Here is a 26112-nt window from a genome sequence, read left to right on the forward strand (position 1 = left end):
AAAAGCATGGTTGGAGTTTTATATGACACAACTAGCACCTAGAATATCCAGTAATGAATTAAAATTGGACACAGTATGAACCACTTCATAATTTCCATATCCAACTCTCTACCCGGCAAAAGACTGCATTAAGTGAGAAAACATGTTCACCATTTGGTCAGTTCCAGTTATTGAATTTCAGATGTGAAAACCAAATGATTAAGCCACGTGTCAGTTTTTCATGCTGCTTCTTTGAACATTTGCAATAAAAACAGTAACTTTATTTAAATGAACCACATAACCCAGCAAGATAGGGAGACAAAATTGAAATGGGAAAGTAAAAGTAGCCGTTCAGGTTACATTTACATAATTTATAAATAAATACAAATAATTCAAATTGGATAGTGCTTCATAAATTTAATTGAGCTCTATATCTTTTCGATATCAGTTTTTTGTTAGGTTCAGAAGTCATGCTTTACAAGATTTATTATTTTTTAACATAGTTTAAAGGTCCAGCCCTCTATTAAGAATTGAAATTTTAAATATTCTCTTTAAAAAGTCTAAATATGCTCAGGTCTGTGGCATAGGCACACTTATTTTACTCCAATGGAAAAGATAGAAAAATATTACAATTCAAACAACTGCAGGCAAGCAAGGATATAATCTGGTTCAGATTGTTATCAGATTAAATTGGTACATGCTACGTTTGCAAGGATATTGGAAATATTTATATAGACCAAACTTTACTGATTGACTATACCAAAATTATCTCATGTTTTTTAATATTTCTTCAGTACTTTGTACTAAAGGCATGTATATCATTGCTTCTTTAGACAGAAAACTTTGTGACATAATTGTTTTTGATTCCAGTCCTCATTCCAATGGCACATATAATAATGAAGAGGCTGGTTTTTTTTTTTAACAGTCAGAAACAGGCACATAAACATAAAACAGGCAAAAACAGCTTTGTTGTTTACCCCAGGAAAAACAGAATAGGTAAATAGCTTGAACAATAATCTGATCTTTTTTTTAAATTCATTATAAAAACATACATGAACAAATTTCTTAAGATGATACATGCCATTTTAAAAATGGACACAATTGTGTAGTGTAGAAGTTATGATGTAAAATCACTTATAAGCATAAATAGAATAAAATGGGTAATATAGAAGGACAGCTAGCAGTTACTTCTGCAGCACTACCGGCCATTTGGTTGCATCCCAGCCAATCTCTGCCTAGTACTGTGTAGGTATATTCTCAATGCTGTCCTACAACTTCAGACTCAGCCCTGGAAAGAAAAAAAACATTTCGTGCATCGGTCATATGCAAACAGCAGGGCAAAGGAATCCCTCACCTAGCAGTGAAGCTCATCTTCGGTTTTTGAAAGTCGGCTTCCTGCAATGGGGCTCTGAGCACTAGCGTTGGCTGCAGAGCTAAGAACTTCTTCAAAGCTTCCTCCAGGGTGAGGTGTACCTCCAACTTTTGTCTGGAAGGAACAAAACCATTATTTTGCTATAGTCAAAATTTCATCTTTGTCCCTCTGGGCTGTTTACATATTTTGACTACCGTACCAGGAACTATTTCCACTCTTGCATAGTAATTTATTTATGCCAGAGCAAAAATGTATTAGTTTATTTGTGTTAACAAGTAGGCAAGCTTTGTGTTACATAATGATGACAATTTGTATTACATTAGGTATATTGAAGTACAGAAGCTCTCAGATGGCTCTTAAATGCAAAGTTGGTAATAAATTCATCCACTTTCCCTCACAGAGATCTAATGTTGCATTTTAGAAAAAAATAATAACATAGGAAAAACAAGGAATCTATCTGACCAACAGAAATTACAGGAATCCTGAAAAAAATGCAGATGATTTGGCCATAGATCTGAGAATAAGTTCTATTGAAAGTAGGGCTTGCTCTGGGATTAAAAATGCACTGGGATTTCACAGAAGGAACCCTGTGAAAATCTAGTTTGCTTGTAACACAAGTGCCAACAATGACTTAACTGACCAACTTTTCACAAGGTTTTTCTTAGGGTGCCCTTTTCCTTCTGTTCTTATCCCTCCCTACCTTAATGCTTGTAACAGTGGTCTCAACTTTTTCTTCAAAGGATTTGAATGTAGGAGAATTCCTTTAAGGGATAAAACAAAGAACAATATTTGTTAATATTAATCCTGTTCATTTCCTTAGTCAATATTTAAAGGTTTTAAGTTTCAACCCATTTAGAAGAAATGAACAGTATGACCTCATGGAGCACCAAGAATAATATGAATTATTCTGAAATACTTGGTCATCCATAAAGCCCATGTCACCATGCCAATTCTTTATGGCCTTATCGTTCCAGACATCATTCTTCAAGAAGAAAGAAAAAGATACTTGATAAAATCTATGGAAATTTGGGTAGCTGGGACTGAGACCCTGCATTTGAAAAATAATGATGTTCAGAGAATACTGTATTTCAGCTCTTGGCATAGGAACAAACACTTCAGTTGGAAAGCTGATACCAAACAGAAAGAAGCTTTAATTCAATAATACAAAATGACAGAAAACACTTAAAATTGATTCAAATGCATTCATTTCTGAAATTTTTCTAGGAAATCAGATTGTTGATGTGAAAGTCCTCTGGCACGTAGGCAATGTTAGTAGATCAAACTCAGAGAAATTGACTCTCTGGCCAGGAATTAGAATCAAGTTTGTTTCTGAATGAAAATGAGCTGACTAGGACTTTGGCCTTGGAAAGTTTGAGAATAAAGAATAAGGTAAGAAAATGTAGTGGGTGCCCTTCCCCTCAAAGATGCTTCCTATTTTCTCTAAATATACATCAGATACAAACAAATGTAATTAATGGAGAATGTTTTCTGTTCTCCATCATCAATTACTGCTACTACTCAGTACAATATTTTTCTGCCATTAAGTTTCAATCTTAGCCAAACATGAGGGTCTTTTTTAATGACTCCAAGCCTGACACATTTTCTTTAATCAGAAAAAAATGGAAAATGAAATTATACAAAGTGTTTCTAATATTCAATATAAAGGCTGTAGGATTAAATATTTTTATAATTATAGTACCATTTGATATATAATAGTAGTTACCTCATAGCAGGCATACTCATGGAGTGGCGGATAGAATACCTGCTTTGCAAAAGCATGAAAAAGAAGAAAAAAATACAAAGCTATTGCAGGTTTGCAGCTATATTGATTTCACATTAATGACATCTAGCAGTAAGCTATTGTAGTTTAAATTCTAAGAGCATGCTCACTGATGAAAAGCTACTTTGGAATCTCGCTAAAATATAACCCTCAGTTGTCAGAATCTTATGGTCTTGCATGGTGACACTTTAAAACTACTTCATTTGCTTTTAACTGATGGACTATAGCTACACATAGTTAGTATATAACATTCTAATTGTGCCTATCACAAATATTCTAGGGGACTGCCAATAGCAACAGCAGGAAGGAAGGGAATGATTAAGATACTAACGGGAAAAAGAGCAATAGTTCTAAATCAGGAAATACTTTATTCACTAATTCACAAATCAATACAATTTAACCAGGGCCACATCCATATTCTTAAAATAGGAAATGGGACAGATTCAGAGCTAACTCCACTGTTTCCATTTTTCAGAAAGAAACAAGCTTTCAAGCAGCTGGAAAGTGCCAGGCTATAATTGAGAGCATCATGGATATTTTAAACAGACCAATACATGTATATTTACTGTGGAAGTGATACCTATAGTTGGAAGTTCTAGTTTTAAACTTTCCTAATTATCATATTAGCAACTTCCTCAATAATGCTTGCACATTTTTTTCAGTCCTTAGCAATCTTTATACCGTTCAATCAAGCTATATATTCAAAAATATTTTAATTAAAGTAATAACCTCCCTCCTTAAAGGAGGGGAAAACTATCATAGTAAAAACACTGCCAAATATTTACAGTATGTACAGTATTCACCCTATGCACTCACGGGTAAGCCAACTTGCATTTTTCATGGTATTTTGGTTACAAAAGTTAGGATATATTTATCTGCAGGTGGACTTGTCCACAAGTATGTATGGGAAATATGGCTTATTTTAAAAAGTATTACCACATATACTCATGGATAAGTCTACCTGCAGATAAGCCAAAGCAATTTTGAAGGTGTATTTTGGCACCTAAAATTCTTGGCTTATCTGGGAGTATATATGGCATTCTTCATGTAATTTCAAAGTTTCCTAAATGCACAATGGGTGGCTTACAAATAAGAAACTGAGAGACAGAGAATAAGAGGTAGTAGCAACATATAGACACCTTACCCAAGGGAATGTGACCTGGATCAGCAGCATAAGGAAAAATCAGGAAGAATTAAGGATGGGTATATTGTATAGCTACTGAAGTTCTTTCAAAACCCAACACAGTCTACTCAGTGCCAAGAGGGATTGAACAATATTTACAGTGTTTATCATGACCAGAAAGCATGTGCAAAGAGTGCTTCATAAAGTATGTTAGCACATGCAAAGCACCATCTGACTAAATAAATAATCTTCCATCCCTCCCAGCCACAGGTGCTTTCAGACTTTGAAAAGTAATGCCTGATTTGTAGAAAGCCCTCTATATAGCTCCCTTTTCCAATGTTTTCTCCAGCCCTATAACTATCAATATTTGCAATCTCAAATATATTTCTAATAAGAACACGATTTTGAAAACATGTTCCCAGAGGGTGCTAGCAGTCAAACTGTAAGATGTCAAATAATTCATGTCTGTTAAATGAAGTTTGCTATGCTCAGAACTATTTAATATTCCTAAAACATAGCTATTTTACAGAGCAGAAATTTAGTAGACTATTGTCATCATCAATAGCTCTGGAAACTAAATATCAAAATAATGTCTTAGAATGCACCTTCATCCCTTAAATAAATAATATTGCTTTAAAATGTATTTATAAATGAAATCAGTAGTAACATATGCAACATAAATATATACGTGAGTCAGTTTCATTTCAGCAGACATAAAATTAAGTGAAATTAAAAGCATGGGAGATTTGTTTGTTTCTCAGAGTCAGTTTAGAATGGAATGGCACAGAAAACTTAGACATTAATTAATTAATTAATCAACTAAGTCTGGCTGTGCTTGCAACATGAATTCAACAGGACTTGCAAGATAATTCCAAGCCAATTCCACTGTGAGAAATGAAAGTATTCAATGGCAGAGCTTACTTGTTAGATTGTACATTTGGCATATATAATTCAGTGGTATAAATTATGTCAACTAACCAAAGAGAAAACAATGATGATTTAAATTGAATCAACTGAAGTCCTGGATGATATAAACATGGAGAAAACCAATCTATGTGATCACTAAGAATCAACACTGATTTAATGGCACATAGTCAATCATTTCCTGAACCTGGTGCTATAAAAATTACCCAGTATTATCATTAATATAAGAATATTTATATCGCATTATTTTAATGTGATATATTTATCTTTACTTTTTCAAAGCTTGCTATTGATATGAGATATCTATTATTACTTTTTAAAAACAAAGTACAAACAACTATTTTGTGCTACTTTATTTATCAAGTGGCAAATAACCATGGTAAAATGTACTATTAGTCGAAATTATATTAGAGATTAGCACAGTAAATTATCTTCATTTCAAGAATTTTTTTTCCAAGGGGGGAAAAACATAGCTAAAGCAAAATCAACAGCAAATATGGGCAAAAACTACCCAAGTTTGGCTTTGTTTGAGCTGGAGATGGAAAAGTGCCAAACCCCAGTACTAAAATGGAGAAGTCTTATATCCAACAGTATAAATTAAAGTCAACATAGGATTTTCCATTTAAGATGATGGAAGATAACTTCCAATCTAGAGGTTAAGCCATGGGCAACTTGCTTTACTGCCAGCTATTGTTTTGAAGATTGGGAACTATCTCTTTGAAAATGGTTGTTAATCCTTTTATCTCGGACCTATCTCCAATGCTTTTCACCTTATTCCTACCAAACTGCTAAAACCTTGGCAATAAGTAACAAAGCAAATGCAAAATTAAAACTAGTTGCCTAACAGGCTTATAAACATGGAATAGATCGCCTTGCTATTCATCAGTCAGCTCAATCTTGAAATGTCTAATTTTCAGCTCTGACTGAAAAGATCCACCATGGAGCACTCCACTGAAAATGATGAATTAAGATACTTGCAGTTTTATAAGTTCTAACATTCTAATCGCTTAAGAATGTGTGCCGTTATCACTGTACGTGGCATTTCTAAGAAAAGTTTGGAGGTAAACTAGTTATTTTTCATCCCAAAAGTGCTTTTTCAAGAGAACTGTACTTACGGTAGTTATTTCTTGTTTTGCTTCTCATCCAAGAAGCTTTATCAATTCTGACTTCAGTTCTGAAGCAAGTTGCCTTTTGAAAAAGCACCTTTGGGACAATTATGACCTGGATGACTGAGAATCTCCATAAGTATTCTTCAAAATACTTGTCTTTAAGATTCCATCCATGAAAAGAATTAAGCTAGTACAGTTTTTGTGGCCCAACTATACATTTATTAGTAAGAATTAGCAAACTGGACTTAAACATGTAAGCTCTTTGGTTCCATTGTCTATTTTCTAGGAATTAAATCAGAAATTTATCATAATAAGGTAGCAATTTACTTTACGATAAAACAGGAAAAATGAAAGCTAATTTAACTATGATTCAGTTTTGCAAAACTAGTTGAAGAATAACCAATAGGAACTAAATGTCATCCTTTAAATTAAATCCTTATTGGCATACCTCATATCTCCAAACTTCTTGCTGATAACTGTTCCAACGTTGCTGATAGCTGCTGTGGCCTTTTGTCCTGCTTGAGTCAGAGTTTCTTGGGTCTTCTTATACCTAGCATAGCATAAATAGCAATCCTAATTAAGAACAAGATTCATTTTTGTTCCCTCAAGATATCAGCATATCATAAACTGAAAGCAAGAAGCCAAAATTCTATTACAGGAATCGAGAGCCAAATTGAAACTCACTTACAAAAGAGTGAATAAGTTGTATATATGTCTAAAATGAGTTAGTCATTCTTTCAAATTATTATTATGCTCCTAAATAGGGCTGTGCATTGTTTGAAAATGCTAACAGCAGTTTTTCCATGGTCACTTTAATGAATTACAATGAAGATATGAATGCTTTAATGATTCATTTATTAAAGTATCCACATTCTTTTTTGAGAATCACACAGAAAACTGAAAACTGACAGCACTGTTTTAAAGAGGTACTGTACTTCTGCTCCCACATTCTAAAACACTGTCAAGTGGTGTTCAAAGCTTACAGCCTTTAATACTCTAGACTGGAAAGATCAAGAAGCTTATACATCAACTTCCTTAGGAGATTCACGACCACAGACTAAAATAACATGAGACTTAAGTTTCGTTAATATGTTAATTGCTAGTTATCTGTTACATTTTGATGAATGAAATGGGCGGGGGGGACAGTAAAAATGTGATTACTTAGCTAATAGAGAAACAGTCTAGAATTCTACTGTCTTATATTGCAGTTTATGAAGATTGGTTGAAGAGTGAGCAACAGCATGCATCCCCAAGTATAACTAAATACATGTCAGGCCATCATAGTTCATTGGTACAGTATGATGCCCATCAACCAGATTGATCTGTCTTGTACAGATGTATAAAGCATTATACTGGCTAAGGTTATCACATAGCTAGGAAATTCATTTGATGGTTATGGACAAACTGGTTTCTCAAAATCAAAATTATTGCATTGAGCATTTCAAAAATAAAATGTCAACCACAATATCAATATTAGAAAAAAAACAAGAATAACCCTTTCAGTCACATCTCACTAACTGTAGAGTTCATTGAACTGATTCATATTGAAAGGAATTCTACTTTTTCTCTTAAAACAGCCAACACAATGCATCACAATCCTCTTAAATTTGCACATGACTGGTTTATAGGACATGCTTTAACTTGCTATGTTTCCATTTTTCAATAGAGTTGCTTTAAAACTGTTATAAAATCTAGAAATTGGCAAGTCAGTTTTAGTCAACAGTATTTGCTGAGTATGCTCATTAATACCTCACAATTTACCTTTACCTTTCTACCTGCGCTGGAAGTATATGCTCATACTCAAACACTATTACTACTATTCTTTCTTTTACTTTGACTCTTGTAAAATTACTGAGCAAACTATGCAGTTGGTTTACCAAACCCAGTTCACTAATTATAATTTAATTCAATATATTTCTTTTTTCTATTAAATCTTAAAATGAAAACAACTGTTACCTGGAAGAATAGAGAAGTAAAAGAATAAAGTGAAATTTTTAAAAAGCACATTATTAAGAGAAACAGAATATCATACTAACAAATAATAAGAAGAAGAACCCGCTAAAGTGGATCATGTTTGTACTACCTTTATTCTCTGTGATTATGGAGTGCCCATTGACCATGATTATGTCAATGGGTGCCTCAAAATATCTGTCAATGACACAAACATTTTTAGAAAGCAACCTGAAAGAAGTAAAGACATTTGGATCAGAACCTCCAGCAATAAACATTGAGAATTAGACAGCTGTTTTTCCTTCTAGCCAATTTTGATCAATCCACTCCCAATCTTATGGGATAATTCCAACAGATCCCTTTTGTAAATCCAGTATAGGATAGTATTCCACATCACTCTTCTGATTTATTATGTGTCTATCTTTTTTAATGTTTAAGTCATCATCCAATTTAATTTGTAAACCATTATTTCCATCTCTTTCCCATAGGCTGTCATTTTAAAATGCACTTCTAAGTCAACTTCAGTTTTATGCAACGGGCTTGTTCCTCTTCAATAACACCTTCTGATTCTACTATAATGTTGAATAATTAAAAAACTTCTTCCATGCATATATCAAACACTTCTTTTAAGATAGTCATCTGGTGCCCTCTTGTATCCAACCTTTCAAATTATCTTATTAGTTTCAGCGTATAAATGGAAAATTTTTCCCACAGAGAAGGATCCTTTCAATTAATTTCAAAGTCTTAAAGAAGTTCAACTGAGCCCTTAATACATTTAAAAATTTCTAAGGCAACAATAACGTAATTATCAGAATTATATTTTTTGATGATCAGTAGATGATTAGTTTAACCAGGAAACTAAGAATGTAACAGATTTAAACCTTACCATTTGTACTGCAGTTATGTGTTTGCAGAATATTAACATTTGCCATGAACACGAAAATAGTATTTTGAAAAGAAATGTTTCCATGTGTATGAATTGTTTTATATTGTGAATATTGGGATAACTAATTGAAGGTTTGGAATAATTTAGAGGCAGAAGAAAATGCTTTACCTGCTCCTGGAATCTAAAAACTTCAATGGGTCATTGTAATGAATAAAGACTAATTGAAAAAAAAAATAAAGTCTGGTGTTATCAATGAGGTGCCTGTCATACATTACAAAAGTGTGTATGAAACTAGCTTCTTTGCAGAAAGGTAATGCAAAAGCTGAAAACTGATGCAATCAATCTCTCGTGGATTTTTTAAAATTTCCTATCCATTTAATTGCTGGTACTATCATTAAAATATATTCATCCTTGGACTCAGACAGCCCCATCTATCTACAATGCACTCTTTGAAAGTCAAATGGAGTTACAGTTAATTTATCCAAGGTATGTTTAAAATCCAATGTTTATTGTAAGTGTCCAGTATATTTCCTAATTTTTAAATATCTTTCGATTAATATAACATAAAAAGGAAGTTTCCCTATACCTCAATGCAAGCTTGGAACATAACAGGCTCCTATAAATCCCCAGTTAAAATATTCAGTCTTTTGTGTACCTGGCAAATTAATTTCAATGGATTTTCACTGACAATCTCCCCAAAAAGATGCAAAGCATCCCACATAAGCTAGGCATCCCACAATTATTTCTCAGAGCGTAAGTCGGCAGACTTGATAGTTCTTTCGTCTTGAACCTTAGAAGTGCTCCGATGAGAGAGAGAGACCAAGCCAACAAAACAACATTCCAGGTAGAGTCATAGTAGAATAGTAGATGAAAATCAAGCTGTAGAAATCAAATCGGTTCCACCCCAAGTTCTGGACTGCCCGTGCAAGTTATGCTTAGTAATAATACCCAGAGGGAAAGAAGAGAGCACAGGGAATTTGAACTCACGCAGTAGTAATTTGAACATCATGCCAGCTTTTGCTGAAGTTCTGCTTCAGCTCATTCATCAGATTGATGCCCAGTTTTTGCTTTATTTCCATAAGGTGCTTCTCTTTGGCTGCTAAAACTTGGCGTAAAGTTGCAATTTCATCCTCTAGCTGCATATAAGGAGTAAAGCAAAAGAAAAGCTTGGGTTATTTTTCCTTGTTGTTCATGCCCATTAATTTTAAGTGCCACAGTTTCCTTAAGTACAATAATGCCAGATAATTGGATCCCATCAAACATATATTGCTTTTATATTCACTTAAAAATGCCAAAATTAATGAATATGACTATTCATGAAGAAATAATGGGCTTATTATAATTCTAAAAAATATGCACTATTATACAGCAGATCTTAGCAATGGTTATGTTAAGGCTGAACTTTAGGGGTGCAAGGGTAGGGACCCGTAATCCAGGAACTTCTAAGCTGCACTATGCTTTTGGTGGTAACAGTTCGGTCAGAACAATTTTTAGCTTCCAGATGATCTTAAAGGCATCTTCATATATATCACACTGATGTAATTTATGCATGTGATGATGAGGATTACAAGATCCCTGAAACTGGATAAAGATCCCTCTATACATGGCCCTCTCAGCAGATTTACCAGAAAGACCTTCCCCCCCCCCCCAAGGGAGTAATGCTTGAGTAAGACTTCATTGGAGCTGGCTGAAAACCTTGAACACAAAACAGTAGCGTTGTCTTGTTTGGGTTAAAACTTTAATCTATTATATTCCTGCCAGGAACTGGGATAAGACTTCCACGGCATCTCCTGTTCATTCTGGCACAGTAGGAGTGAGTTATACAAGACTGGTGGAGTTAGCATACAGATGATACCAAACTGCAAACTAACAGGTGATGTTAGTTTGCAGTTTGATATAGACAGGGCATTTTTTCTCATAGAACACCCAGAACGGAGTTCCGGCACCTTTTTTGGATGGAACCTTATAGGGTAGGCAAGGCGGGTTGTATGACATGTGTGAGTTCCGGCACCTTTTTTTTTTTTTTTTTTTTAGAAAAAAAGCACTAAATATAGATATTAAATCCTGAAAGAGGAGAATTGAATCCTAAAGTATCCCACAGTTGACTTTTTCTCTGTGAAAACCACTGACTAAAACCGCCCATTAAGGAAGAAGTAGAAGCACTGTAAAACCTTAAACCCATAACTTATGGCAGGCAAAAAGGATACCATGGCCAATCGTGAATGTTGGCTGCACTCCAGCAACAAAACGACTACTTCCAAGGTTATTTTCATTTCTCAAAAAAGGGTCTTGGTTTTTTTTTTTTTTTGGAGTTGTCTGATTAGATTAAATGAAGAAGAATAGAAGATCTGCCTTCCCAATGCCTGGCCAGTTGTGGCAAGTACAATATAATTATCAGAGTATCAGGAGAAGGAAAGAGAGTGGTGGAGTTGGTAAGAAGAAAGCATGGTGGCTCTAGAACAAGAAAGGGCAGTGTGGGTGATAAGAACTCCAAAAGGTTGTGTAGCTTCCCTTGAAATCTGATAAAAGCCATGGGATATGCTGAAAACCTGGAGTTTTTCAAAGGTACAAGAAGAAATTATGAGCAAAATAAAGATAATTATTGTAAGTACTCTTCCACTCTTAAGACAACTCCAAATAAAACCTCACTTTATGGGCCATGAGATTCATAATTTAAAAAAAAAATACTCCATTCAAGAAACTTCCTGTGCTAGAGCATCAAAGTAAAAACATCCCCAAACCCAACTAATCTTATATATTATCACTAAGCAAGTTACAATGTTATTGTATCTTAATTTATTTACATTTACATGAAGATATAAAGTGCAATGCAAAATTTGAATGTCCTCCACTACACAGCTGTTTCAGCCATTCCAGAATCAAATCAATACACTGTTTTCAAGCTCTAAATTGTCCTGGACTGAGTGAAATGGCATTGCATTTCTTCCAGTAAGGTTGGAACAAGCTGTTTCAAATCTAAAACTTTCCCCATTCAAAACTTTTGAGCACTTCTACTATTATCTGAATCTTCCAGGCTAGGGGTTAGGCATATCTTCCTACGATACTTGACTTAATATGCAAACATAGATAAAAGACAAAAGTCAATAGAGCAGTTGAAAAGCAGTTGACAAATAAACATAAAGCAGCCTGTTTGCCTGCTTATTTATTATCCATAACAGCTCTCATGTAAAAATCCTGGAATAAAATAAAGATTCTGTAAATATCTAAAAATCATGCAATGGTGAGCTATGGATTATTATACAAGGGGATTTCTATACATATGTCTCTTGAAACAGTGGTTGCGAAATTTAACTAAGACAGTCTTTATATTAACAATTTAAAAATTGGCTCCTGCATTATAAGGCAGCATGTGTAAAAGAAGGAGTCTTAAAAAGATCTAGGCTGAGAAAGAATGGGATGCAAAAATTAAGGTTATAATAAAACTAGCTGGTATAGATAAGAATTCTGCTTCATCTAGATCAGGGGTGTCAAATTGCCAGCCCGCGGGGCAAATGTGTCACACAGAAGCCACCTCAGCTCCGGCGAGGGGAAAAAAGTCACAATACATCGTGACACGTCACGTGATGCAGCGAGTTTGACACCCCTGATCTAGATCTACCAGATCTGACCTGCAAATTTGGTTGCCGTAACTTCATATGTTATAATGTGGTAGAGTTGATGAGAAGAAAGAGGACCAGATATGATTATAATATTTATAGTGTTTATTACTTTGGGAGAATGTAGTCAGGTTTAATAAATATCTTCAACTACTGACTGTTTGAAAAGGTGTGGAAAACCACGAGGCCCATAGCTTTCAATGGAAGGGTAACAGCTAATCTAAACAAGCAAAAAATCATTCACTCTTCAGAAAATTGGTAAACTTGGAGAAATTTCAAGCATTTCTGAAGGCAAATCTCCAGGGCATTTCTTTGAAACAATGAAACAGTATGGGATCTGAATGTTATGAATGTTCTAAGATCAGAATTGACCTTGATTCCATAATCACAAAAACTACAAAACAATTTGCACCGTGGCATGTGCTTTGAGGATAAAGGTCTTAACCTCACCTCACATCAGTGAGAAGGAAACACTGGAGGATAAAAACTTATAGAGCTAAACATAAAATTCTTTGTACTTGATTTTGTCTCAATTTTCTAAATCATAAACAGATACACATAAATAACCAAGTGACCAGGAATGGATAATCCTGGTTCTTCAAACTATTAGGTGTGTCCCACCAAAACATATGTTGAATTATGATTTTTTAATGTGACATAATAGTAAAATAATGCACATTAGTATCAACAATAATATTTATCACATGCAATATTCATCACATTTAACTTTTCAATAATCTACCCAAAGAATTTCAGTTATTGGTACATTAAAAACATAATAAAGAAATGATAATAAATAAGTTTGATTTATCTTGACACCACCCATATTTTTATACTTGTCTATTGTGATGAGATGCTGCAAACTCCAACCTTGTATACTTGTATCAAAATGCTATTTGCAGGTATATCACTTAACATAAGTAGCACTGTGAGTCATGTTTTGTCACATGCACACATGCACATGTCACTCACTTGTTAAAAGGTTAAAAATGAAAATTAATCCAATAACCTCTCTTGGGAGGAGCATGGTGACATTTGTCCCCAAATGCTATTCCAAAATATAGCAAAACTAGAGTGACTGGGTACCTGGAGGTAAGCTGTTCAACAGAGGGAGTCTTTAGGTCCCTGAATATGGCATTCCTTTAATGGTGGAACCCTCAGCAGACTTATGGGAAAGTTATGGCAAACTCAAGATGGCTGTGCATTTTCGCACAGCCAATGACCACAGGAAGTTGCTAAACAAATTAGCATTTAAAACACCTCCCTGGATAAAGGTGAGGACCAGGGATCACCGATAAGTGCTCTACACACTGCTTTCCATAAGGATACGGAAAAACAGCACTATCCAGCAGATTTTAGAGCACTGGGGGCCAAGGAAAAGTCAGCTTTCCCCAAGCCACAGTTCAGAACCTTCAGAAGAACAATAGGTTCACCCACTACCTTCTGTTTTTGGGAAATTAAGAATCTTCAGATTGACAAGTTTTATCCCATAGGGTGATACTCCTTCATTCCTTAATGAAATAAGTTTTATGTAAGTTTAGGTACTTTTTTTTTTACTTTGAAATAAACAGCAAAATGGTAATTAGAGTGTTAATTTTGGAAGGTTTTAAGTCAGTGGTTCTCAACCTTTCTAATGCCGCGACCCCATAATACAGTTCCCCATGTTGTGGTGACCCCCAACCACTTATACATCACCGGGTGCCAGGGGCGTGGCCAAAGAAAAGGGGGAAAAATGGCGGACAGCCTTGTTTGGCGACCCCCATGAAATGGTCATTCGACCCCAAATGGGGTCCCGACCCACAGGTTGAGAACCACTGTTTTAAGTGAACTATGGGGCTGGATGACTTGGAAATACGATTTAGAAATGAATTATAAGAATCCTTCCTGTGAGTTATTTAAAATCCTATTAAAATATATGAGTATTGTAAATCTAAGTGTAAGAAATCTTCCCATGGGAAAATGTTGTGGATTAGAAGAAACTGTGGTAAGAGTAAACTTTGAAAGGTGGATGCTAGAGGCAACCAGAAAGAGCTAAAAATCACAATTAAAAGAGAAGAGATACATTAATACAGAATGGAGAAAAATATTTTGATATCGGAGGAATTCAATAGTTGGCAACAATGCACTCAGAAATTTATCCTAAAAGTCTACTATCATAAAAATGTTTTAAAAGAGAAAATAGAAGAGGATACAATTGAGAGCCAGGGTATTTTGGATGTGGGTTTAAAAATGACAAGAATGATACGAAAAAAAGATGTAACAAAGTACTTGCAATCAAAACCAGCTGATTTCTTAATAACTAAAAGAGATTCACAAATAATAAATCAGAATAGTGACTTGGACAACTTTCTTATCTTGGACTTACAAAAGAAATGTGTATACTTGTGAAGGAGTTCCTGAGAAAGACAAATAGAAAATGAAAAGAAACCAGCTTTTGAGACATCATTTAAAAGGAATAAACATCAATATAGATGCTGTTATTTTTGGTATGTGTTAAACTTGCAACTTGCAGGAGTTTCTGAAAAGAGACAGGAGAAAATGATAAGAAATTAACTTGTGGGACCCTATTTGAAGGGATTAAAGAGTAAGATTTTTAATATGTTGCTGTTCCTAGTGACTCTTAATGGATTTTTCTTGAATGATGAGGCTTTAAAGTTTGTTTACAGGTAAGAGATAAAAGATAAGATTAGAGGAACAAGGATATTTTTATTCTATTTAAGGAAAAATAATAAATTACTGTTTTAAAAGTAAAGGATAATGAAACATATTTTTGACTGACGTTAAAATATATATATTGTTATTTCTGGTAACTTATTGTACTTTTGCTGGTTAGACTTGAATGATGAGATTTTATATTTTTTTATAGATGTGATACGAGAACAGATGTATAAGCCCTACCCCAAAAATAAACTCTAGTTTTGGGGCGAGGCACACATCTAAAAATCAAGCTAGGGTAGGGGGGTGAAGCTGCCCCACGCACCCCAAACCCACTTACTTTGCAGCCAGGCCTCTCCTCGCCAGCCCACTTCTTCTGTGGCACCCCAGGCCTGCATTTCACAGTCAGAAGCCTTTCCAGAAGGTTTCTGCAGCCGAGAACAGAGCTTTGGATTGAACCCATAGCTCGGTTCTCAGTTGCAGTGGCCTTCCAGAAAGGCCTTTGACTGTGAAATGCAGGCCGGAGCTCCATTCTCAGCTACAGAATGAAGCGGCTGCTTTGGCCACAAAAGAAGTGGGCTGGATGGACGGGGCTATTGGTGCCAGAGTTGAGTGGAAAACACACACAGAGAGACCCCAAAAATAAGAACTGGTGCCTCTTTTGGAGGCAAAAAAAAGGACCGCGTTTTATTTTTAGGGAAACACGGTATGTAGGGCTTTAAAGGTGACAGCCAGCTCTGGGTTGGGGTTAGAGTTAGGGTTAGAGTGTGAGTGACTGTGAGCAAAGGCTACTGATCAAGAGAAGGCCATATCTAGTGTATATTATTTTAGTCTGCATTGGTCCTCTTGCATACAACCTTCACTTACTGTGTAAGTAGGAGCAATGAATCCTGAAGGACTCTACATCAGTAGTTCTCAACCTGTGGGTCGGGACCCCATTTGGGGTCGAACGACCATTTCACGGGGGTCGCCAAACAACGCAGTCCACCATTCCCCCCCCTTTTCCTTAGCTGTGTTACTCCCTTTTATTCTATTGGCTTTTGAAAGCCAATAGAATAGACTCTCTTGAATAGAGTCTAATTCTATTGGCTTTCAAAAGCTAATAGGAATTGTCCAGGCTGTCTCTGCCCTGCTGAGCCCGCCAAAAGTCCCATTCTGCAAATGGTGCTGCCCCAGTTGAGTAGTCCTTGACTTATGACCGGTTGAGTAGTCCTCGACGTATGACCGTTGGGGGTCGTGGCATTAAAAAGGTTGAGAACCACTGCTCTACATGGAGGTTATGTCTGTCTGGGGAAGCATTACCTAATCTAAAATGAAGGATAATCTATCTCTGGATATGGCTGACTTCCAAATATACATCCTTGTCTTGAATGGATTCAGTCTAAGCCTATTTTTTCCCTATTCAGAACCTAACATCTGCAAGAGATCAAGTCAGGATATCCTGATTAGCCCAGGATACAGATATATAACTGAATATTATCAACATTTTGATGATACTTCAAACCCCATGATGATGGAACACCACTCCCAGCAGCTTCAAGGAGATTGTAAATAGTAGTAGGGAACAATTGAACTTTCAAATAGCCAACTGAAGAACATTGGCTCCTGTTTCCCAATTCTGACAGACAATCTAGGAAGACGGTATCATGGTTAATAGTGCCCAAGAGGATTGGGATAATCATATCCCTCTATCTCATGCGCACCAAAGTTGATCAACAAGAGCAACCACTGCAATTTTGATCCCATATCCAGACCTGAATCTCAACCCCAATGAGACCAGATAATCTGTTTCGATCAGGGCTGTTTGTAATTATAATCCAATAATAACTTCATATAACTAAGTGACCAAAAATAATAGAAAGTAAAAAAATAGTAAAAGCAATGAATTCTAAAACAAAACATTTTGTTTAAAATGATGTATAAAAGTCATAAAACATTACCTGGATTACTTCAACTTTTAATTCTTCTCGCTCTTCTTCAGAAATCACATTGGTCAAATCAACATCAGTGATGGTGTCTCCATCTGTCTCATGGAATGTTTGTTTTTCTAACAAACCTTTGGAAATAACACAGAAAAGAATGAAAATATAGTATAAAGACTCCTTCAAAGCAAGCTTGATTCCTGGGTCTTTGCGGACAAGTCATAGTGGGGAGACACAAAGAAAACACAAATACAGATAGTCCTTGATTTGCAGCAAGAACTGAGCCCAAAATTTCTGCTGCTAAGCAAGACATTTGTTAAGTGAGTTTTGCCCCATTTTATGACCTTTCTTGCCATAATTATTAAGTGAATTACTGCAGTTGTTAATAACATGGCTGTTAAGTGAATCTGGCTTCCCCATTGACTTTGCTTGTCATAAGGTCACAAGAGATGATCACATGGGGGGCACTGAATGGTTGTAAGTGTGAAAAAGGTCATAAGTCATATGGGGGACACTGAATGGTTGTAAGTGTGAAAAAGGTCATAAGTCATATGGGGGACACTGAATGGTTGTAAGTGTGAAAAAGGTCATAAGTCATTTGTCCCAGTGCTGTTGCAACTCCCAATGGTCAGTAAATGAGCTGTTGCCAGTCAAGGACTAGCTGTAAGAAATAATCATTAGTGTATAATTCTTGAAAGTATAAATAGGTGTACAAGTCCAGCTTTCTAGAAATAAATTTATAACATGAACACAATCAGTTTAATAATTTAAGTGTAGGGTGTGTTCCTTGTGTTAAGAGAAAGTGAACAATTTGATATATACATTAGGCTGTCCACGACTATCCAGTAAATATTTTCAAGCTCAAATAAAACTTATCCTTAGGGTCCTCGTACCCAGTTTTTCCATATAGATTGTCAACTTGTTTGACCATATGACTTACTTTGCTGAATACGATGTACTGGACATCTTTATTATAAAGAAGATTTATAATAGATGGTTTGAATTTAGTTTTAAAAATAGAACCAAAGGTTCTTGAGACATAGTACAAATTTATGAAGCTTAAAAATTGTAGACATGCTGTAAAATATCAGGTCCAAATTTTCTACAGAGAACAGTACATGTTGACCAATTAACATATGTTCAATTCTTTGCTGCCAGATCTAAAATTCAGTTTTTCTCCATTACATATACTTTGTACGGCTCATTAATTTAGGCCTTATGATGATTTAAATGGCACAAAAATATATTCAAAAGAAATAACAAAGGAGCTTTGGAAGGAAACAGAGCATCTGTGTAATTTCCAAAGAGCTATTCAGTTCAGGTAGTTACTAAATGCCTTCACATTTCTTTATGTATTCTGGTTGAAATGTCAACCTCAAGGGAAGTTAATTAAAGCCAATTACATCATTCATAAGCAATAACATCATACAAAGTTACTGTACTTATTGTTCTATTCCTTAAACTAATATTTTAATTCTATAGATCTTGTAAAGCAAACCACTACTGCACAGTTGTTTAATATTAAAAGTGATGTAGCAACCTCATGCTTCTGAAAATACTTTTCCTGAACCACACCACTTTATTTCAATGATAAACCAGACAGGGAGAACAAGGAGAAGACAAATTCCCTGCAACTGATCAGACCTAATATTAACTGTATAAAAGAAATGGAACCAGTTCTTAAGAACAATTAAAATATTCAGAAAATAGCTCACAATTCATTCTCAGGACACAGATTTTGGAGGTCAAAAGAGTCAGTATTAAAATATGTCGGATCTTACTTCTAAGGATAGAAACAAATTGACTTCATGGTCCTTTTATCCATACTCTTACCCACATTTACCTCATCTCTTTGCTACCATCTACCAGCCACCCAGTTTTTTTGCAGTAACTCTGTAGTTCATGGCAAAGAAGTGACAGCGTTGTCTTCTTGGGTTCAGGAATAGCTAAATATGAATAAACTCATGCAGGAAGAATATTTCTATGACAAACAAAATCAGAATGATAAGATGAAGATAAAGGAGTGTTTTTCCACTAACAATGGACAGTTGTAAAAGCTGTGTATTAAGAAAAAGCAGGAACCCAGATGCTTTCAATTATAGATTAATAGTTATTGAAAGAACCCATCAATCAGTCCTGGATTAAATAAAGACTGACTGATCCCTTGAAGTGATGAGTAGCACGCAGAAACTAATTTGGGGGCATGTAATGCAAATATATGATGGAGCAGAAAAAGCAAATAGAAGAAAGAGAAGACAAGAAGTATGGGTGGAATCAAAAGATCAGTGTTATCTCCTTAGAAGAGCTACAGATTTTCAAATCAGGTTAAAATGATGGACCTTGATTCTTACAGTTGCCAATGACTGAGCCCAAATAATTAAATCAAATAACGATATATAAAGGAGTTCGAGATCTGTTACTAAATTTACTGGTTTTGCTTAGTGAAACCACACAGTAATGTAGCTGATTAGTATTTAATTTGGACTGCAGCTCTTATTATGCAAAACTTACTGTACCAATGAAGTAAACATTATACAGCATATGAACTAGGTTAACAGAAATTATATAAATATAATCATTCACATTTTTCTACAAAATACGAAAATCCAAAATTTAATTAGGCATTTTTTTTGTTTTCTTTTTTGTTTACTGCTAGCTGCCTTGAGTATTATTCATTGGTAGGAATGGAGATATATATCAAATAAATAAGAAAAAACCATAGTCACTTATTATATTTCACTCAGCATTAACAGGTTTTAGATGCACAATAATTTTCTATACAGGTATAAGCTATACTGGATCAAGCCAGGGTTTATTTTAATCCAGCATTTTGTTTCTCATATTAGCCAATAACTGTTTGTTTGCAAGCAAGAAATGGAGACTTCTCCTGCCATTTACCAGGACATATATTACTGCAAAAGGAATAAAAGAAAACACGAGTTAAAAGGGCTGCATTTCTTAGCGAATGGGATTCTACTGAACACAAATCTCTCTTCTAGTATAGCAGAAGGTAAAGCATTGAAATGAGAAAAAGTAACATTCTGCAGGGTGCTGGACAAACAAGGATGAATAAGCAGATGGAAATATAAAGTAGTTTTTGGATTGAAATCCACTAATGGTGATTGGCTAAAGTGCCCAAATCCCTCTGCCACATGATATTGAAAATTTTCCAATGGATTTTTCATGGCAGTTTTCTTTAAATCCAGGGGAAGTAGAAAAAAGACAGGCTGTAACCACACAGGTCAGCTAAGAGTTTTCACTTCCCACCTTGATGAAAATTCATCAAAGAGAATTAACAGGGTCAGTGAGCCATTAGAAGACAAAAGTTAAAGCTAGTAAAAGAACATGCAAATGTGGCTTCTCGCCTTCAAAGGGTTTCCATGCAGATTAAAGCTTTTGAGACACAGCATGGGACCTAGAAAAGTGCTTAGACTGAACCATGTACTGGGCTTTTAGTTCACTGTAAATGCACACAGAAGCACTGTAGGACATCTGAGATATAATTTTAGGTTTTAAAAACTCAGCAGTGGCAAGCATGCATCTACCCACTTTAGAATGGAAAAAGCCTAGAATTGCCCTAGCACTGCTGTTAGCTTTGACAAAGGTGGATCTGATTTGTTCCCTCTAGCTTCTGGAAGCTTGGGAAAATATGCCAAGGTATTTAAAAGCTGGAACCTGTTCATATTTATTATTTCTAATTTACCACCAAGATTAATGCAATTAGGTCTTTCAAGAAGAGCACAGTGTTGGTTTTGGAGTCATTGATTATAATGAAGTATAATATTCCATTAAAGCTTGCACAACTCTCCTAAACCCACTTGGATAAAGGAAAGAAGTGCTGAATCGTTGGCATACAGCAGCACTGCCCAATACCTGTCACTAATTTAGGGTGGGAGAAGGGATATCCACAGGGATGGAGTTAAAAAACTCAAGATGGCAGTCACACCCATGTCTCCAAAGCCCCATTTCTTTTTACGTGCATTCTACATTTATGATTTGTGTATGTTTACATTTCATGGTGTGATGTATGTGAAAAAGGTGGAGCTCTGATTGTATAGTTGAGACTGCCATCTTGATTTTTCCAATCCTATCTGAGCAGAGCTCTGGATAAAAGAAAAGAAATATGACCTGTTTTTAATAAATTCCTAAGAAATACAGTTCCATGTTCCTTTCTACTTAAATTAACATTATTTGGAGATTTAATCTTTCTCATTCTCTCTTTGTCCTGAAAACACAAACAATATTCAATAGGATTGAATGTTCCTTGACAGTTGCTATTACTACTTAAAAAGAGCGGAAGATTCTTTTTCATCTGGATTAATTTGTCACCAATGCAAAAGGTTATCAGCTTGAACTCAGTAAGTTATGTGTATTCCTACTCTTTCTTCTAAGCAATGCACCTTCCTGGTCAGTCAGATCTTCTGAAGTAGATTAGCAATAATAATGTTTGTTCTGATTTTTGATTATGGGTTTTTAAATCTTTTTTTTTTTTTTTAAATCAGACTATTAGGAATTCCGAACATTCAACTGCTAGAAAGACAGATACAGCCATTACATGCTAGAACCCATTTCTAATGATCTTTTGTGAGGAAGTCAGCTTTTTTATTCTAGAATAACCCTCCAATATTAAAGATGTACATCATATACCAAGTGGGCAGAAAGTATAAAAGATAACCAAACACCATTATGGTAGAGTCTGAATAAGAGTTTTTCAAGAAACTGAGAACCCACTGTTCAAAATCTTTTCACCACTATTCAAAACGCTTCACAACACTCTACAAAAGATTTTAGAAGAATGCCTGGTACTTCAAAATGCTTATTCCCTCAGGAGGCACTGAACTATACAATAATGTTTTCTTCTCCTTGCAACCTTTTCATAACTCAAAACAACAAACATTAAAGATTATAGACTCTACACTAACACCTCATGATGTGTGGGAAGCATATTAGCACCACAAGCATTACATGAATTCTAAATATAAGGTTTAACTGTTGAAATCGGTTTGGCAACTTTCTATTAGAAAAGTGAACTGAAGGTGTCCTACTTGGCAGTTAGTTAGCTCAATAAATAGTAATTAAGTGCCACACAGAGCAGAACTCCAAAATCAAATTGCTATCACTCACAAATCTCTCTCATACCTGTGAATATTTTGAGAGCAAAAGTTTTATGAAACTGTCTGAGAACAGGCACTGGTTAAAAAATGGCTCCGGCTTTCCTGGAGGATCCAGAACCCAGCTGCTGACTCAACCCCCAACCAGAAATCAGCAACTGATTTTTCTGAATGATCACTATCATTCAGTTTGCACATTATAGTGTAAGATTAATAAAGTGAGAGACTGGCATCCAAAGCATGCTCTCCCCAGCAAGTCCCACTCAAATCCATGAGTTTTAACACAAAGCTGGAAGTTGCAGCTAACAATGACTCTGAGGTGTGAATACACACAACAAAACAAGTTTCTTTCAATTATTTGAGAATAATTGCATGCATTATCAAAACATTCATATTTAAACTGCAGCAGTTGTACACTTTTTCAGTCTGATGCAATGCATGTTTTACTTGGAAAGAAATCTCATTTAGCACAACGAGCTCTTGGTACAAGTATAAATAATTACTCAACTGTGATATTGTGTAAAAGTACATTCAATCCCTTTATTAAGGCTAAACAATAATGAATGAGTACATCCATTTAAAACAACTTCTCGTTTTGCGAACTTGTTTCCAATGTTCATTTTTACTCACAAGATAGCAGTGGGAAATTATCCCTATAATAAATTAGTTGGCAGAATGTTATATAAATAGTTTCTTTCAGAAATATTCAAGCATGTCTGCAGAACAGCAAATGGCACTGGCTAAAATTTTCTGGATTTTTTTCTAAGGACATGAAGAACATACTTTAAAAAAGAGTAATATAAAAGCCTTCCTCAGTGATTTCTTAGATTTAGAAACCGATATTGATATAACTAATGGAGTCACAAGAAGAGGATTATAGACTCTATAATAGGATAGAGGTCATTAAGAAGCAAATGCTCCATGGAAGAGTTCTAATTTAACTAGCTCTCTCTCTACTAATAAGAGGCATTTATTTACAAAATGCAGGCATGAAATCAGAGATATAAACAGAAATAGCAAATAACATAAGTTCATAAAGTTCACTGACCAAAAGGAAGCAAATGGTACAAGGAACAAAGAGTGATTCTGACATTTACTTTCTATTGCCAAACCTGTTATACAGCAATCCAAGCAAAACTCCTTAAGAGACAATGCTGCAAATACCGGTAGTTCTTATGGAACAATTGTCTTTAATACACCAAAGCTGTATTCCATAATACATGGAAAAAATGAGAAGATAATTTGAAAGTAATGTCATTCCCGACGCTAATAGATGGACAACTGATCGCATTCTATTCACCAAATCAACAAAGGAGCTTCGCTTCGCAACCGACAAAAACTCTAACAACGCAAAATTATGAAGAAGAAAACGAGGTTTGTTTTTTTTTTTTACTTTTGCTGTATTTGAATGAACGTTTTAAGAATACACGGGAGCCATTTCAGAGGGAAACTGGAACGGGAGAGTGTCCCCTGTACTTTGCCGTGGCTGTTTAAGTGCTTCGATAGGTTCCAATTAGCAAAGAACTAGAATGAATATTTACTAGGCTGCGTCTCTTTGGGGGGAGAGTAAAAGTAACGGAGCACGCCGTTGCTTCAGAAGAAACCGGCATTAAGTTGGGATGAAGGAGACCCAGAAGAACAGGTTCTTAGTTTTTCTCACCAGTGGACTGCTTATGGTTCAAGCTACTGATGAAGACTACCGACCCAGCCAACTTTCTTAAAACATCCCTAGCACTGAGCTATTCAAGGGACCTCGCTCAAAAAAATGTACCTTAAAATAAAACGCGGGCTCTATTTCCGTACCTTCGAAGATCTACAGGAAAAAAAAATACTGATTTATCCCAGAACACCGTATCTTTCTCTCTCGTCTATTACGGTTATGATTATTCTGCAAGAGGAACCTTTTCAGAACTTTCTCTAATTGTTGCAACCAGAGTAAATGGTTAAGCTTTGGGGTTGAGGTGACCAGCCTGAGGATTGCCACCCCCTCCTCCTCCCCCCGAAAAACCCAAATACCGACCAGAAAGCGAATGGGGGGAGGAAAGAAGAGACTAGAAACCTCTTACAAGAAGAATGGGAACAAACGCCCGCGGCTTCCCAGAAGGACCAGCTAAGCCACGCACCTTGCGCCTGTGTTTCCATTGTCCCGCCAGCACTTCTCCGCCAGCGCTCCACCGCGGAGAAGACCAGCGGAGGGATACGCGTCTAAAACGCGTCCGCTTCAATGCAGCGATTGCGGCTTCTGGTGATCGTCGACGGCTCCCGCTTCGCCGCCCTTGCCCGTGCTCTGAGGCAGCGCCACCTGTCGGTCCTTTGCCCTCTCTGCCACAAGACTTCTGCTTTTTTCTGTGTGGGCGCTTTGGGGGGAGATCGGTGTCACACGTTAAGCGAAAGCAAATCTGTGTTTTTTCACCCAATGCTGGATTTAGGCTTTAAATAAGCAAACTACAATTTAGCGGTTCACAATCTGAAGGGCCTCACGTGTTTGTTTTTTTGTCTTGTAGAATTTAGCGTGTTTTTTATGTGAAATGTGAGTAACGTTTTAAACCCAAATTTTCTCTATTTTCAAGTTTACAATGAATAGAATTTTTGAGAGTAGATCCCAGGGGAAAAAATATATTTTTGAATTTTTACCTTGTTATTTGGTAATAAAAAGGTACATACAGTGCATTCAGAAAGTATTCAGACCCCTTCACTTTTATCAATTTTGTTATGCTGCAGCCTGATTCTACAGTTGTTCAAATTCATTTTTTTCTCATTAATCTATACTCAGTACTCCATAATGACAATGTGAAAACAGGTTTAGAATATAGAAGTTTAGTAAATTTATTAAAAAGAAAAAACTGAAATATCACATTAGCATAAGTATTCAGACCTTTTACAACAACACTTGAAATTTAGCTCTTCTGCCTCCCATTTCTCTTGATCATTGCTGACATGTTTCTACACCTTGATTAGAGTTGATCTATTGTAAATTAAATTGATTGGACATGATTTGGAAACGCACACACCTCTCTACAGATGGCCTCACAGCTGACAAACCATACTGTAACAGAGCAAAGCATACTGTAGCAGAGCAGAGGTCAAAAGAATAGCCTGCAGAGCTCAGAGATATGATTATTGCAAGGCACAGATCTAGGGAAGGCTACAATAAAAATTCTACTGCACTGAAGGTTCCTAAGAGAACAGTGACCTCCATAATTCTCAAATGGAAGAAGTTTGGCACAACCAGGACTCTTCCAAGAGCAATTGGGGGAGAAAGGTCTTAGTAAGAGACATGACCAAGAACCTGATGCCTTCTACCAATCTGAGTTTTATGGCAGAGTGGCTAGATGGAAGCGTCTCCTCAGTGCAAAACAAATGAAAACCCACTTGGAGTTCACAAAAAAGCGAAGGACTCTCAGATGGTGAGGAATGGAATCTGTTTGATGAAACCAAGATTGAACTATTTAGCTTCAATTCTAAATATTATGGCTGGAGGAAACCAGGTACTGATCATCACCTGCCAAATATCATCCCAACAGTAAAGCATGGTGACATCATGTTGTGGGAATGTTTTTCAGCAGCAGGGACTGGGAGACTGGTCAAGGTTGAGGGAAAGCTGAATGGAGTAAAGTACAGAGATATCTTCAATGAAAACCTGTTCCACAGCATTCAACCTCAGACTATGCTGAAGGTTCACTT

At 35.8% G+C, this 26112-nt stretch overlaps 1 protein-coding gene across 11 annotated transcripts; it reads right to left on the bottom strand.

Moving 5' to 3' along the window:
* Positions 1–381: 381 nt before the first annotated feature.
* TPD52L1 (TPD52 like 1) lies at positions 382–25226 on the bottom strand. Of its 11 annotated transcripts, none has more exons than XM_039325435.1 (8): positions 24495–25226; positions 17336–17451; positions 10111–10259; positions 6736–6837; positions 4276–4290; positions 3075–3116; positions 2052–2112; positions 382–1267 (listed from the first exon to the last, which is right to left on the bottom strand). In XM_039325435.1, exons 1-8 carry the CDS (start codon positions 24568–24570, stop codon positions 1262–1264), a joined length of 567 nt encoding a protein of 188 aa, XP_039181369.1. In that variant the 5' UTR covers positions 24571–25226; the 3' UTR covers positions 382–1261. The 11 variants fall into 11 exon arrangements, with proteins under 11 accessions (XP_039181369.1, XP_039181307.1, XP_039181315.1 ...); XM_039325373.1 differs by having other exon boundaries at positions 382–1465; positions 24495–24879; XM_039325381.1 differs by having other exon boundaries at positions 382–1465; positions 3075–3113; positions 24495–24850.
* Positions 25227–26112: the final 886 nt, after the last annotated feature.

Source organism: Crotalus tigris, unplaced genomic scaffold, assembly GCF_016545835.1.
Source record: "Crotalus tigris isolate CLP2741 ecotype Arizona unplaced genomic scaffold, ASM1654583v1 scf7180000017611.44802233496:7321179, whole genome shotgun sequence".
Lineage (NCBI taxonomy): Eukaryota > Metazoa > Chordata > Lepidosauria > Squamata > Viperidae > Crotalus > Crotalus tigris.

What these genes read in the sequence shown, in the direction of transcription:
- TPD52L1 (XM_039325373.1), bottom strand. Translation starts at nt 24,570, where the DNA reads ATGGAAACACAGGCGCAAGGTGCGTGGCTTAGCTGGTCCTTCTGGGAA. An exon ending in CGTTTGTTCCCATTCTTCTT is followed by an intron (nt 17,452 to 24,494) that starts GTAAGAGGTTTC and finishes TTATTTCCAAAG; the next exon opens with GTTTGTTAGAAAAACAAACA. An exon ending in ATGAGTATGCCTGCTATGAG is followed by an intron (nt 2,113 to 3,074) that starts GTAACTACTATT and finishes TATCCCTTAAAG; the next exon opens with GAATTCTCCTACATTCAAAT.